This window comes from Oncorhynchus clarkii, chromosome 19, assembly GCF_045791955.1.
Source record: "Oncorhynchus clarkii lewisi isolate Uvic-CL-2024 chromosome 19, UVic_Ocla_1.0, whole genome shotgun sequence".
NCBI classification, from domain to species: domain Eukaryota; kingdom Metazoa; phylum Chordata; class Actinopteri; order Salmoniformes; family Salmonidae; genus Oncorhynchus; species Oncorhynchus clarkii.
This window is the reverse complement of record NC_092165.1, coordinates 39016136-39032036: the sequence shown is the minus strand read 5'-3', so window position 1 is coordinate 39032036 and position 15901 is coordinate 39016136. Positions and strand designations below refer to the sequence as shown.

The window sequence follows — 15901 nt, the reverse complement described above, 5'->3', positions numbered from 1 at the left end:
ATGGCTGCACTATTCATCATATCTGATCAACCTACAATCAACCTTTTTCAGCGTTCACCCCTAGGATTTCTTTCAGCAGCGATGGCCAAGTTAGCTTGGGGGGGGGAGAGGCCAATGGCACTGAGGCCCTCCTATTGGCCGCAGAGACAAAATGTTTCTGTTTTAAAGCTAGTTTCTTGCAATTCTAAACATTTTGCCATGATTTATGCTGTGTTATTATGCTATCTGAGTGACTAAAACATAACAAAATCAATGGGGGCCCCATGCCATGACATTTAGGGAATTTTAGATTCTCCCTGACTGTCTAGGTTTTATTTTGGTGATTGTTAGTTCTCAAATATGATCTTATTTAAAAAATAAATACAGTACCAGTCAAAAGTTTGGACACACCTACTCATTCAAGGGTTTTTCTTTATTTTTACTATTCTCTACATTGTAAAATAATATTGAAGCCATCAAAACTATTAAATAGCACATGAAATGGAATCATTTAATAACCCCCCAAAAATGTTAAACTACTCAAAATATATTTACGATTTTTCAAAGTAGCCACCCTTTGCCTTGATGACAGCTTTGCACACTCTTGGCATTCTCTCAACCAGCTTTACCAAGAGTGTTGAAGGAGTTCCCACATATGCTCAGCATTTGTTGGCTTCTTTTCCTTCACTATGCAGTCGAACTCATCGCAAACCATCTCAATTGGGTTGAAGTCAGTTGATTGTGGGGGCCATGTCATCTGATGCAGCTCTCCATCACTTTCCTTCTTGGTCAAGTAGCCCTTACACAGCCTGGAGGTGTGTTGGGTCATTGTCCTGTTGAAAAACAAATGATAGTCCCACTAAGCACAAACCAGATGGGATGGCGTATCACTGCAATATGCTGTGGTAGCCATGCTGGTTAAGTGTGCCTTGAATTCTAAATAAATCACAGACAGTGTCGCCAGCAAAGCACACCCACACCATCACACCTCCTCCTCTATGCTTCACGGTGGGAACCACACATGCAGGGATCATCCGTTCACCTACTCTGCGTCTCACAAAGACACGGCGGTTGGAACCAAAAATCTCAAATTTGGACTCATCAGATTAAAAGGACAGATTTCCACCAGTCTAATGTCCATTACTCGTGTTTCTTGGTCCAAGCAAGTCTCTTCTTATTGGTGTCCTTTTGTAGTGGTTTCTTTGCAGCAATTCGACCATGAAGGCCTGATTCACGCAGTCTCCTCCGAACAGTTGATGTTGAGATGTGTCTGTTGCATTTATTTGGGCTGCAATTTCTGAGGGCGAGGTAAATCTGGGACTTCCTTTCCCGTGGAGGTCCTCATGAGAGCCAGGTTCATCATAGCCCTTGATGGTTTTTGCGACTGCATATGGAAACTTTCAAAGTTGTTGAAATTTTCCAGATTGACTGATCTTCATGTCTTAAAGCAGCGGTCGCCAACCCTTTTTTGCACCATGGACCGGTCTCATATAGATAATATTTTTGACACAACCAGAATATCGATTAGGCCTATAAGTTTAGTATAGCCGCTTTTTCATAACATTTTAGTTTAAGTAGGTCTAATGTGATGATATTATAAAAACAAAGCTTATATTTTTCTCTAAACGACCATATAATAAAAACATTGCAACTCACCATGTCACTGAATCAGTGGGAGCCCTGAGCTTGTTTCCAGGCAACAAGACGGTCCCATTTAAGGGTGATGGGAGACAGTGATACCCGAATGGTGTTCCTTGTGTCCAGTCTACTCCGTAACTAAGTTTTTGTTGACATCATTGCGGAAACCCCTGCTTCGTAGAGATAGGATGTTGGAAATGGAAGCAACGTTTTCAGTGCTTTTGTGGCTATCTCAGGATAGTCAGCCTTGATTTTAATCCAGAAGGTCGACAGAAATGAGGTTCTCAAACATACTTTTAAGGCCACCGTCATTTGCAACCTCAAGGAGTTGATCTTCCTGCACGGACGATTCACCTGGGACATTCACAAATGGGTCGTGGAATCTTTCCTTCACACTTCGTGGGTCTTTGGCGATTGGGAAGTAAAGCTTGACCGCTGTTGACAGCGAAACTGTGTGATCGCGCACCAGCTGGGAGAAAGAAGGCTCAGTCTCAGTCTATCCCAAAATCCCCACTAATGTTTGGAACATGTCAAATATGCCCCTGTCCACTCGCATATTTTCTATTGAACGAGGCTTTCTTTTTCTTTCATAAAAAAAATAATAATTACAGTCTCTGGTTCTGCTGTCTGCATTATCGACATGGTCGTTGGGCCTTGTATCCCCCTTGCCCCTTCAGAAGAAGCGACGTTTGTTTGTTTATATTTATGTCAGCTAACGTAGCTAGTTAGTACAAAGTTGCCGGGCAACATAGCTCACGCAGACCATGATGAACTCGCGGCGCACGCATTACTGAAGTTCAAAATCTGTAAACTGTTGTGGGCGTGACAGAAATATTAGAGTGGTGAGGAAAGGACCAACAGACTGCACAAAGTTCAATGTACTTACTGCACAAATAGCCTAAAATTGTATATAATTATTATTTAATTTGACCATATATATTGAATATATATATATCCTTTCCGTGCAGCCCAGTCTGCCGGGACCGCTGTCTGAAAGTAATGATTGACTGTCGTTTCTCTTTGCCTATTTGAGCTGTTCTTGCCATAATATTGACTTTGTCTTTTACAAAATAGGGCTATCTTCTGTATACCACCCCTACCTTGTCACAACACAACTGATTGGCACAAACGCATTAAGGAAAGAAATTCTACAAATTAACTTTTACAAGGCACATCTGTGTATTGAAATGCATTCCAAGTGACTACATCATGAAGCTGGTTGAGAGAATGAACACACCTACTCATTCCACATTTTTGACTGGTACTGTAGCTCTATTATCTTTGCTACATACTTTATATCTGGTTCGAGTTGTTTTAAGTTTACACTGAAAACGTTTTTTTTAAACCAAATTATATTTATATATCACACATTTTTTGGGAGTGGCAGACCTTACAGGACACTGAGACAGAGGGTGGCCACCATGACCACAGTCCCTAGGGTAGACATGGTAATGATCCCACACAGCTCCCCTGGTGGTCATACCTTGGATGCTCCTCTTGAAGAAGGCCTTGCAGCCCTCACAAGACCACACGCCGTAGTGGTAGCCCGAAGCGTAGTCATGACACACGGCACAGAAGTGCATGTCTGCCTTCACCACCACACAGCTGGCTGAGGAGGAGTTCACTTCCTCTCCGTCCTCCAGTCTCTTCCCCAGCAGCTTGGTAGGGTGGAGGAGAGGGCTATGAGAAGGAACGTCAATCAATGTTTAACAAACTCCAAAATAGAAGCCTCAGTTTTGTTAAGAGGCTGTCTCCTATTGTTTACCCATCTGAGATGTTATAGGAGACAAGAAAAGGTCAAATAAGACAGGTGTGTACATTAAAAGATACAAAGGGAGGGTGTGTCAGATGTTGAAGGCTTGTAGCTACCTGCTGGGGCTGAGGCCGTGGGGTTTGGGCTCCACCCAGGGGGTGTGGGGGTTATGCTCACTGTACACCAGGGGCTGGGGGCAGTGCAGGGTCAGCGAGGGCATGTTTTGCTGGCCGTGGCCATGGTTGGGCCAGAAGAGAGAGGGACTGAGGGGTGGACATAGAGAAGGGCTGTCGGAGATAGGTGGTCTGCTGTAGCCGAGCATAGAGGGGTTGTAGAAGGCTAGGGGTCCGTGGCTGTGACTGTAATCATGGCTGTTGTCTGTGTAGGGAGAGGGGATGCAGAATGTGCGGCTCTCCATGCCGCTCGGAGGGCTGTAGAGGGCGGGTAGGAGTCCCGGGGAGCTCCCCCTCTCTTGGACCTTGCTGGAGCCCACATCCTGGAGCTGGAGCAGGGAAGAAATGTCTGTCCCACTTTCAGGAGAACATGCCATGCTGGGGATAACGTTGGGCTGACGTTGTGGCTGCTGCTGTCGTCTATTGCCTTCCTCACCGGGACCAGTCAGTGAGAAGTCCTACTGCAGCATGGAGGGTGGGATGGAGAAAGTGTATGCAGAGTCACATTCAAATACCACATAGATATTCTCAAGTGCACACAAAGTCACTCAACAAAATAATGTTGTCTTCACTCTTTATACTGTACATACTCAACAAAAACTATATGATCATATCTGTTTATTTGAGGAAAGATCATTGTTTGCATTGCTCAGAGTTAGAACAGTTTCAATTGCCAATCCTGAGTGGTAAATAGTTGTAATATATCTTGCTCACATTGAGCCTGTAAAAGGACAGATGCAACAGGAAATCATTTATTTAATTTGGTCTCAAACCTTGTCTAGACTACCAGTTACTTTTACTGTTGCCACTCGAGTGCACTTGTAGAGACTTCAGAGGAACACTCCTTCTTCTAACAATAGTGTAATTAAGTCAGGATGGAAGAGGGAAACGTGAATACTCAAATCCAAATCACAGAACATGTTGTACAGAAAGAAAAATGTTCACCTACATCAGACTGACAACAAGCCTGATCAGATGAAACACATGAAAAAGAAATAGGTGCAACATCAAGTAACGTGATATATTAAAATTGTTACAATCTTCCTTGGGAAAAGTGTGCATTTTTATGTGTATAGGTAGATGTGTTCTCTACATATGGTATGTACTGGACGTGTGGGCCTGTCACGGTCTGACCTTAGTTCTTTTGTTATGTCTTTGTTTTAGTATGGTTATGGCGTGAGTTGGGTGGGTTGTCTATGTTCCTTTTTCTGTTTTGGGATTTCTGTGTTTGGCCTGGTATGGTTCTCAATCAGAGGCAGCTGTCAATCGTTGTCCCTGATTGAGAACCATACTTAGGTAGCCTGGTTCCACTTTTGAGTTGTGGGTGATTATTTTCCGTGTCAGTGTTTGTGCCACACGAGACTGTTTCGTTTGTTTCGGTATTTCACGTTGTTATTTTGTAGTTTAGTGTTCATGTAAATAAAGTATCGATATGGACACTTACAACGCTGCGCATTGGTCCGATCCTTGGTACTCCTCCTCCTCCTCAGAAGAAGAGGAAAGCCGTTACAGGGCCTTACGTAAGGCTGTACATATAGTGCATTCAGAAAGTATTCATATCCCTTGACTTTATCCACATTTGTTGTGTTACAGCCTGAATTCAAAATGGATTAAACAGATTTATTTACACACAATAGCACAGAGACTAAATGAAAACAGGTTTTTCATTTTTTTTCCAAATGTATTGAAAATTAAATACAGCATTTAGGTATTTAATTTACATAAGTATTCACACCCGAGTCAATACATATAGAAATCACCTTTGGCAGTGATTACAGCTGAGTCTTTCTGGGTAAGTCTCTGAAAGCTTTGCACACCTGGTCTGTACAATATTTATCCATTATTATTCTCAAAATTCTTCAAGCTCTATCAAATTGATCATTGCTAGACAACTATTTTAAATTCCTGCCAAAGCTTTTCAAACCGATTTAAGTCAGAACTGTAACTTCGACACTCAGGAACATTCGCTGTCTTCTTGGTAAGCAACTCCAGTGTACCTTTGGCCTTGTGTTTTAGGTTATTGTCCTTCTGAAAGGTCATCTCCCAGTGTCTGGTGGAAAGCAGACTAAACTGGATTCCTTTAGGATTTTGCTTGTCCTTCGCTCCATTCTAAGTATTTTTTATCCTGGAAAACTCCCCAGTCCTTAACAATTACAAGCATACCCATAACAAGATGCAGCCACCACGATGCTTGAAAATAGAGTGGTACTCAGTAATGTGTTGTTTTGGATTCGCCCCAAACAACACTTTTATTCAGGATAAAAAGTTAATTGCTTTGCCAATTTTTTTTGCCGTATTAATTTGCAAACAGGATGCATGTTTAGTAATATTTTTATTCTGTACAAGCTTGCTTCATTTCACTCTGTCAATTAGGTTAGCACTGTGGAGTAACTACAATGTTGTTGATCCATCCTTAGTTTTCTCCTATCAAAGCCATTAAACTCTGTAACCATTTTAAAGTCACCATTGGCCTTATGGTGAAATACCTGAGTGGTTTCCTTCCTCCCCGGCAACTGAGTTAGTAAGGACACCTGTATCTTTGCAGTGACTGGGTGTATTGATACACCATCCATAGTGTAATGAATAACTTCATGCTCAAAGGGATATTCAATGTCTGTTTTTTTACCCATCTACCAATGGGTAAATCTTTGTGAGGCATTGGAAAACCTCCATGTTCTTTGTGGTTTAATCAGTGTTTGAAATTCACTGCTCGACTGAGGGATCTTACAGATCATTGTATGTGTGGGGTGCAGAGTGAGTCCATGTGACTTATCATGTGAATTGTTAAGCAAATGTTTACTCCTGAACTTATTTTGGCTTGCCATAACAAAGGGGTTGAATACTTTGACTCAAGACATTTCAGATTTTCAATTAAAATGCATTTGTAAAAATTTCTAGAAACATAATTCCACTTTGACATTATGGGGTATTGTGTGTAGGCCAAAAATCTAAATTTAATCCATTTTAAATTCAGACTGTAATACAACAAAATGTGGAAAAAGTCCATGCTTGTGAATACTTTCTGAAGGCACTGTAGGCTGTGACAAACAGGCCATCAGCACGTTAATCAGTGTCAGAGTGGATAACACAGGTACCAACTGCACAGCTACCAACAGCACAGGCCGAGAGCTGAGGACAGGCATTGGTTAGGTTTCCATTTCCATTCACACAAAAACAGGCCCACACATGAATTCAGAGTAAAGATGTCCATTACAGCACATGCCCAGGAAACTCACCCAATCAAAGTATTTCACCTGAAGTTGCTGAGGGTCAATTCCTATTTAGGTCAGTTCCATACTTATAGCTTGATCTAAAACCATCCAGTCAAGCCTGGGTGGGATAACTCTTAAACCTCTTAAATGTAAAGGCAAAAACTTAGTATATTTGGAAAGAAGACATCTGGGAGATTGTGAGGAAATTATCAGAAGATAGATAGGAGTTACATAGTTCAGAATACACAAGATCAAACACACACAAAATAAATAAATAAATGTTTTTTAAAATTTGAAAGTAATCTGTCATTGACAAGCTATAAGTGAATTATTGATGACTAGAGTTGGAAACTGAACAAAATCAGCAAAAAAAGGGATTGATTGACTTAACAACTAGAAATGGGCAGATGTTTTAGTAAGTTGTGTCAGGTGTGGTCACGGTACATTTCCAAGTCTCTGAGCCAGGAAGCAATAGTTCGCATTACGCATAAAAGGTTCTAGGCCTTGCTTTGTCCCACCCAGGTCAACTGCATATCCCTGGAAAGCTTATCTCATTGGCTACAAGAGACTGTCAAGGTGCCATAGTAGCCAATCCCGTGTAATGTAAGCAGACATACTTTTCATGCGCAAAGATAAATGTTGCTATTAAGTCATACATCATAATTGACAATAGCCTAGATGTGTTCCTACCAACCAAGGGATGAATTTGATACCTCCCATGTAGCTATAGCTCAAACACAGACCAAATCTAAGCTTACCTTGTAAGATGTTTGCTATTTGGTGAAAACGTTGTCTAAAATAAAAATTTTGACTCTCGGGCTGGTGATCAATAATGGTTGTTCACAGTCAGACAAATAAGATATCCTCATGATCTGTGGAGTCCCGGCTTTCGGTGTGAATCAACATATTCTGTGTTTATTTCGTTTATGCTTCACAACTGCTAACCGGAATGTAGGTAGCAGCCGTCTTGAAATTATGTAATCAGCTCGGCCTCCCTTTATACATTTGTATGCCCATTTTTGGTAGTAAGTCACATAAAATATTTGAAGGCACTAATCAATAGCCAAGATACTCAGCTTTCCGCAGACACCCTGCTTTTGCAGATATGGGCTACTGTTCTTGTTACAGACTAAATTGAATAAAATCATTCTAATAAGTTCCCCAAATATGGGGACTTTACATTTAATTAACTATAGCCCATACTACGCTTTTGTATTTCACATCATCACAAACCTCAACATGAGACCAAGCCTGTGGAACTCAACATTCAGATGTAGGGAAAATGTTGTTTATTTCTACTCATCTTAAATAATATATCATACAGTTTGAATATTAAATCAATATTAAATTAGAAGGTAAGACAAAAATATTCCAACCAATTTCTTCCCCAAAATCTCAAGTACATATTTTTTAATTAACATACAGAACATATAAGAATGGACTGAGTCACTTACGTTTACATGCTGAGGATATGGATACTATTGACAGTCTGAACGGCCCGATGTTTTGTCAAATGCTGGCAATCCAGTGGTGTGGTCTTTGGACAGACAGTCTAGTTGTTGAACCTGCAGCCTGGCAGAGGTCCATGGTAAACCCAGCACTGCATCACATGTCAAAGGTCATGGTGCCAGCTCTGTTAATAAGACTATATACTTGGAAGATGGAATGTTCTTACCAAGAGAGAACACCATGCCAGGTCTGGGATAACTATAGATTTAACTATACTTTGTGGAAAGGAAAAAACTATTGGGGGTGACTAAAACTATTTGAATACATATCCCAAATATAACAACTTTTTAAAACTATTTGAATACAGATCTCAGGAAGTGACTACTTTTCAGAAACTTTTGGATTGGCTGCCTTCAACTAATGGCAGGGCTGTATCTAGAAATGCATGTTGAAGATAGAAATAGAATTAATAAAGAACACAATCTTCTATACTATTCCAATCTATCTGACAGTCATATTTGATCAATACATTTCTAGCTGAACATTCTGCAGAAAAAACTAAAAGCAAAAACGACTACATTGGTTCACTAATACAGGACTAGTAAAGGCTCAGGGCCCAGTTGTATAAAACATTGTATGTTAATTCCCCCCTGTTCTTTTCCTTTAAAGTTTCCTTAACTTTAAATCAGTTGCACCAAACATTTTAAGTCGAATTTCCTCCTTAAATTAAGTGAAAAAGTTAATAGTGCCGATGAGGTCCCTTAAGTGCTTCATTCAGTATGGATAAAATTATTCCTTTAGGTAAAACACTTAAGGGAACTTCTTGACGCTACCCATCCATGTAGCGGGATAATTGTCATCATCAACCGCTGAATTGCATAGCACCACATTCAAATAATATTACTACAAATATGTATATTCATGAAATCACAAGTGCAATATTGCAAAACACAGCTTAGCCTTTTGTTAATTCACCTGTCGTCTCAGATTTAGAAAATATGCTTTACAGCGAAAACAATCCAAGCGTTTGTGTACGTTTATCGATCGCTCGACAAAACATTATGTACGGCATCAAGTAGCTTGGTCACGAAAATCAGAAAAGCAATCAAATTAATCGTTTACCTTTGATGAACTTCGGATGTTTTCACTCACGAGACTCCCAGTTACACAATAAATGTTCCTTTTGTTCCATAAAGATAATTTTTATATCCAAATTACCTCTGTTTGTTTGGAGCGTTATGTTCAGAAATCCACAGGAAAGAGCAGTCACGACAATGCAGACGAAAATTGCAAATAATATCCGTAATGTCCACAGAAACATGTCAAACGTTTTTATAATCAATCCTCAGGTTGTTTTTAAAATATATAATCGCTAATATATCAACCGCAACTGTCTTTATCAGTAGGAGAGGGAGAGGCAATGGCTGCCCAAACTCTGTTGCGCGAGCAAAACTCATGCGAACACCTGACGCAATGTTATCTTTCTCGCTCATTTTTCAAAATAAAAGCCTGAAACAATGTCTAAAGACTGTTGACACCTTGAGGAAGCGATATGAAAAGGAATCTGGTTGATATCCCTTTAAATGGAGCGAAGGCAGGCTATGGAACATGGAGCTTTCAAAATAGAAGCCACTTCCTGGTTTGATTTTCCTCAGGTTTCGCCTGTTATACTCACAGACAATATTTTGACAGTTTTGGAAACTTTAGAGTGTTTTCTATCCCAATCTGTCAATTATATGCATATTCTAGCATCTGGTCCTGAGAAATAGGCCATTTACTTTGGAAACTTTATTTTTCCAAACATAAAAATAGTGCCCCCTAGCTTCAAGAGGTTAATTAGGGAAACACTTAAGATGTTTTATGCAACCAGGCCCAGTGCACTACTTTTGTGAGAGAGAGAAAAAATTCCCCCCCAAAACATTGCAAACAGCAAGTTGGATGCTTAGCAAAAACAAGTTCGAACCTCTGACCGTCTGGAGGTAAGTGTTCTTGTTTCAAACACACTACACCCTTCAAACTTAACTCTGGACCTCAAACGTCAGTTCCACTGCATTTTTCATTGTTTCCCTCTAATCAGGGACTGATTTAGACCTGGGACACCATGTGTGTGCAACTAATTATCAGGTAGAACAGAAAACTAGCAGGCTCTGGACCTCATAGGGAAAGTTGAATACCCCTGCACTATACCATCTTTAAAGGGATAATTTACTCTGAATACCGACTAAGATAATTGACTCTTGACAGCCCCATCCCCATTCAAAGGGGAAGGGGGAAGAGAGTTATCTAGCAGCTACCAATCACCCAAACCACAAGCAATGATTTGGACAAAGCACGATTCATCAAGGTCAATTGAGCATTGTATTTGGTTGAAGCTCTGGATGATTCACAGGCATATTCTCTCTGTCACATTTTCATAACACTTCCCAGAAGGCATAGAGTACAACTACAGCTCGCAGCCCGGGAGATGCCTACGGATCTCGATTCGCTCATCGCCTTGACCATCTGGATCGATGGGCGACTATGGGAACGTAGGAGGTAGAGGAGGTCTGTTTCAGGTCCCACTCGCTCGCCCAAGGATCCAGGAAGTCCCCGGCATCTACGTTCCCAAGAGAATCCGAGGTTACCCGAGTTCCCATGAGAGCCGATGAAACTCGGCAGAGCTAGATTGTCTCCAGCCGAACGTTTACGCAGACTTAACACTAAGAGTTGTCTGTAATGCGGGACTACCGGTCATTAAGTGTTTACCTGTCCATTAAAAGATCATGCTCATTAGTAGGTATGAATACTCTGGTGGGCCATACAGAGAATGTTCCTTCTCCCCTTACTTGTACCCCTCTCCATGCCATCCTGCTCTGGGGCGACCAGACAAAATCTCTCCGGGTACTTATTGACTCTGGGGCCGATGAGAGTTTCATGGACACCATCCTGGTGTCAGAGCTGGGCATCCCCACTCAGCCCCTCTCCACTCTCATGGACATTAGAGCGCTGGATGGGTGCTCTATAGGCAGGGTCACCCACAAAACTACTCATATCAACCTGTGAGTGTCAGGAAACCACAGTGAGTCTATGCAGTTCATGCTCAATAAGTCTCCTCAGGTACCCGTGGTGTTAGGGTTTTTCATGGCTCCAGCGAAACAATCCCCTTATCGACTGGACTGCTGGTGTTATCATGGGCTGGATCTCATTCTGCTATGCTCATTGCCTGAAGTCGGGGCAGCCTGCCCCGGGAATTCTTCCTGTGGGCTCGGAAAAAGCCTCGGACCTTTTTCACGGAGTACTAGGACCTCCGGGAAGTTTTCAGCAGGATTCTTCTTTGTGGAATCGACTACCGGGGCCTTAATGACATCACGGTTAAGAACCGCTACCCGCTCCCACTAATCGCCTTGGCTTTCGACTGCTCCAGGGGTCAATCATTTTCTCTACATTGGACCTGAGGAACGCCTACCATCTGGTGCGGCTACGGGAAGGTGGAAGACAGCCTTCAACATGACTAGTGGACACTACGAATACCTGGTGATGCCATTCAGTCTGACCAACGCTCCTGCTGTTTTCCAGGCCCTGGATAACGATGTTCTCCGTGACACGTTGAACCTTGACGACATCCTCATCTTATCCCGCTCAGCTTAGGAACACTTTCTCCATGTCCGACAAGTCCTGTAGCGTCTCCTGGAGAACCATCTTTTTGTTAAAGCAGAAAATTGCAAATTCAATCGTTCCACCATCTCCTTCCTAGGATACATCATCGCTGCTTGTAATGTGAAGATGGATCCCGGAAAGTTGAGAGCAGTGGTGGATTGGCCCCAACCCACGTCCAGAATGCAGCAGCAACGATTACTGGGATTTGCCCATTTCTATCGCCATTTTATCCAGGGTTACAGCACCCTGGCTTCCCCCCTTTCAGCACTCACCTCTCCCAAGGTTCAGTTCACATGGTCCCCAGCTGCTGACCGGGCGTCGCTTCAGGTAGCCTAGTGGTTAGAGCGTTAGTGGGCCAGTTACCGAAAGGTTGCTGGATCGAATCCTCAAGCTGACAAGGTAAACATCTGTCGTGCTGCCCCTGAACAAGGCAGTTAAACCAACCTTTCCCTGGTAGGCCGTCATTGTAAATAAGAATTTGTTCTTAACTGACTTGCTTAGTTAAATAAAGGTTCAATATATATGCTTTTTTAATTCACCACAGCTCCCATATTAATCCAACTCCGATGTTCGAAGCATCGACCTCCACCACGAACTAACGGGATGTTAGTTCGTGGTGGAGGTCGATGCTTCGGACATCGGAGTGGGGGCTGTCCTGTCCCAGCATTCTGCCTTGGACCGTTCGTTGCCGCCTGCACTGTCTGTGCTCAGAATAAGACTCGTCAGCAAGCTCCACCTGGTCTCCTTCAACCACTTCCTGTCCCTCACTGTCCCTGGTCATATATATCCCTGCACTCCCCCCATGGGCATCCGGTGGACATGGTCTCCGACTGTGGTCCTCAGTTCTCGTCCTGGTTCTAGAAGGCGTTTTGCACATTCATTGGGTTGTCGGCCAGCCTGTCTTCCGGGTTTCACCCCCAGTCTAACGGCCAGTTGGAGCAAGCCAATCAGGACCTGGAGACGACTCTTCGTTGCCTTGTCTTTGTCAACCCCACCAGCTGGAGACAGTAACTCGTGTGGGTGGAATACGCCCACAACACCCTCCCCTGCTCAGCCACTGGTCTCTTGCCTTTCGTGTGTTCGATGGGTTATCAGCCCTAGCTCTTCCATGAGCAAGAGGAAGTCAGTATACCCTCGGCGTTGATGTTCGTCCGCTTGCTGTCGCCGGACCTGGAAGAGAGCCCGGTCTGCTCTTCTCAAGATCATCTCCTGGTATCGACGACGCACGGACCGCCACCGGACCACTGGACCAAGTCAAGGGGTCTGAGTACTTTTCGAATGCACTGTAAAATATTGAAAATGCCCACGCTACACACGTCTATATTGGCCCGCTAATACAGGACTAGTAAAGGTCCAGTGCACTACTTTTGTGAAAAAATGTAAATGTAATGCATTTTGTGTTTACCAGCATTTGTAATTTGAGTCTGATAATTATCTGTACAAAACAGTTCATCTGATAATTGTGGAATATGAAAATACTTGCTTGATATGATTTCCAGTTTCTTGAAATACTTTGCAAACACATGTGAATACCAAAATGGTCTATTCATTCCTTTTACATTTTAGTAAATGTAGTGAGTGCATACATTTTCATACTTTTTCATACGGGTCCCCCATGGGAGTCGAACCCACAACCCTGTCACAATCCCTCTGGAACTTTCATTGCGCACACCTGGCCCCTTTTCCCACTAATTGTATTTGCATATATGTGCCCTTTGTTCACCATAGTGCTGTCAATTATTGTTACAATGTCCGTTGGTGCGTGTGAGTACCTGTGCTGTGTGTTTTGGCTTTCGTGCCATTGTGGATTGCGCAGATGATTACGGGTCACCTCCCATGTGCTAATCATTGTGTGCGTGTTATTTATTAGAAATACTCCTCGCTCTTTTGTTTGGGTTTCAACCCTGTGTTTTGTTATGTGTTTGTTTGGTCTTTGTCACTGTGCCCTTACACGGAATGCCGTAATTTGGGTATAATAAAAATCCATACCACTCAGACTGCGCCTGTCTCCTGAATCATTTATGCCAGCGTGACAAACCCTAGCAAGCACCATCCTCTACCAACTGAGCCAAATCATCATATCAAATCATCACAAACCACTTGATGTCTCAATGTACTCAATTACTGTATTGTGGATTGTTTTTATTGTAAGAGTTATTCAATAACTATTACAATTCCAACAATTGAATCCTGAAAGATGTTCTGTTCTTAATTATACAACTACCTTTTTTGCCAAAGCAGAGATACTGAAAAAAATGTTTTCCCCGCGCTAAAAACATCTATATCAGTCTGCTAATAAAGGACTAGTAAAGGCACAGTGAATTTTATTTTTTATTTTGTTTTATGAATATTCATATACAGTGTGCAAAGCTGTCTTCAAGGCAAAGGGTGGCTACTTTGAAGAATCTCACATATAAAATACATTTTGATTTGTTTAACACTTTTTTGGTTACTACATGATTCCATATGTGTTATTTCATAGTTTTGATGTCTTCACTATTATTCTACAATGCAGAAAATATAAAAAATGAAGAAAAACCCTGGAATGAGTAGGTGTGTCTAATCTTTTGACTGGCACTGTATTTACATATATACAGTATATATACATAAAACATTTTATTCTGATTTTTCATGGAGTGCTGCAGCACCCTCAGCACCCCTACTTCCTGTGGCTATGTTCATAACCATATCATATGCCATTGCATAGACAACTTAAGTAGAGTGACTAATTTGAGGTGTTATAAAACAGTTATGAATGTGCTTAATACCCAGTGTTGGGGAAGCTCCTCTGAAAATATAGTTTGCCAAGCTACCAATTACTTCAAACTAAAATAATTGAATCTACACTAAAGCTACCTGTAAGAAAAAATATAATTTAATGTTCATATGTATCTGTACTGTACTGTAATATACCGTACTCTTTTCAAACTGAGGGGGGGGGGTTAGGGAGTCCGTGGAACAACAATAAAAAAAAAACATGTTTTAACCAGTTATATTTCAGTATTCTATCAATATGCAAAAAGCGTTTGCACTTTCCTGTCTCACTCTTTACACCAGTGGTAGTCAGGGCCTTATTACTGAGGGGCACGCAGGGGACGTGCCACGGAGCCCTGACCTCCAGGGGACCCTTTACCCAATTATTATTATTATTATTATTTCCAGTGGCAGTTGGGGAGGCCCACAATCAAAAGCTAATTAGGGGCCCAAAATCCTAGAACCAGCCCTGTTCAGAAAGCATATGAACTGGACATAAGTCATAGCAAAATGTGTAGAATAGCAGGAAATTTGCTTTAAAACTGTTATTTTTTTCTCTCAGCCTCATGACAAAATGGGTAAAATAGCAGGAAATGTGCTTTAACTATATAAAATGATCACCACTGGTAGTCATTGCGCTGCTCGCAAGCTGCATGCAGCTCTCAAGAAATTAGTTGGCAGCTCGCAAAAATATACTTTTTTTTAAGGGGTCTTCGCCCAGGGTTCATAATATTTGGGGGTCCTTGCATGGCCACGGGAAGATGTTTGGGGGGGGGGGGACTGAGAAATGTTTGCCTGCACTACAGATGGCTATGTCACTCCGCTAATACAAGACTAGTAAAGGCTTAGTGCAATACTTTTGTGAGAATTTATTTAACATTAAAAGGTTTGAAAACCCCTGCTCTACTCTGCTGAATTAGACTCAACTGTACTGTACTGTACTCTACTTTTGCTCTACTGTACACCACTGAACTAAACTGTACTGTCCTGCACTGTACTGTGCTGTACTCTGCTGAATTTAACTCTACTAGACTCTACTGTACACTACTGAATTAAACTGCACTCTACTGCAAAGTCACAAATCATAGGCCAAGGGACTATGCTGTTTGCTCAAAATAGGGAGTTGTTGAGAAACAATCAAATCTATTGGTTCTACAGACAGATGAGTCTTCTCTTTTCAGCAGTAGGCAGGCTGTTTTTCTCAAGATTGTATTTTGAAATTTGCAAAAGACTAACTGATAGCAACCAACCATAGAAAAATAATCCATAGATGGCATTTCCAATTTGAATCAGGACTGGCAGCCATC

General features: G+C 41.8%; 1 protein-coding gene across 6 annotated transcripts in view; it reads right to left on the bottom strand.

Annotated features, from left to right (window-relative positions):
* Window positions 1-15901, bottom strand: part of LOC139375163 (estrogen receptor beta-like) — a 32081-nt gene that overhangs the window by 7619 nt on the left and 8561 nt on the right. The window contains exons 1-4 of one of the 6 annotated variants that reach the window (XM_071116705.1): window positions 8210-8274; window positions 4988-5137; window positions 3487-4004; window positions 3101-3297 (exon numbers count right to left, since the gene is read on the bottom strand). In XM_071116705.1, the coding sequence (XP_070972806.1) occupies window positions 3101-3297; window positions 3487-3920 (631 nt within the window). In that variant the 5' untranslated portion in view covers window positions 3921-4004; window positions 4988-5137; window positions 8210-8274. Of the gene's footprint in view, window positions 1-3100; window positions 3298-3486; window positions 4005-4987; window positions 8142-8209; window positions 8338-15901 lie in introns of those variants that run through there. The other 5 variants (XM_071116704.1, XM_071116708.1, XM_071116707.1 and 2 more) reach the window with 5 other exon arrangements.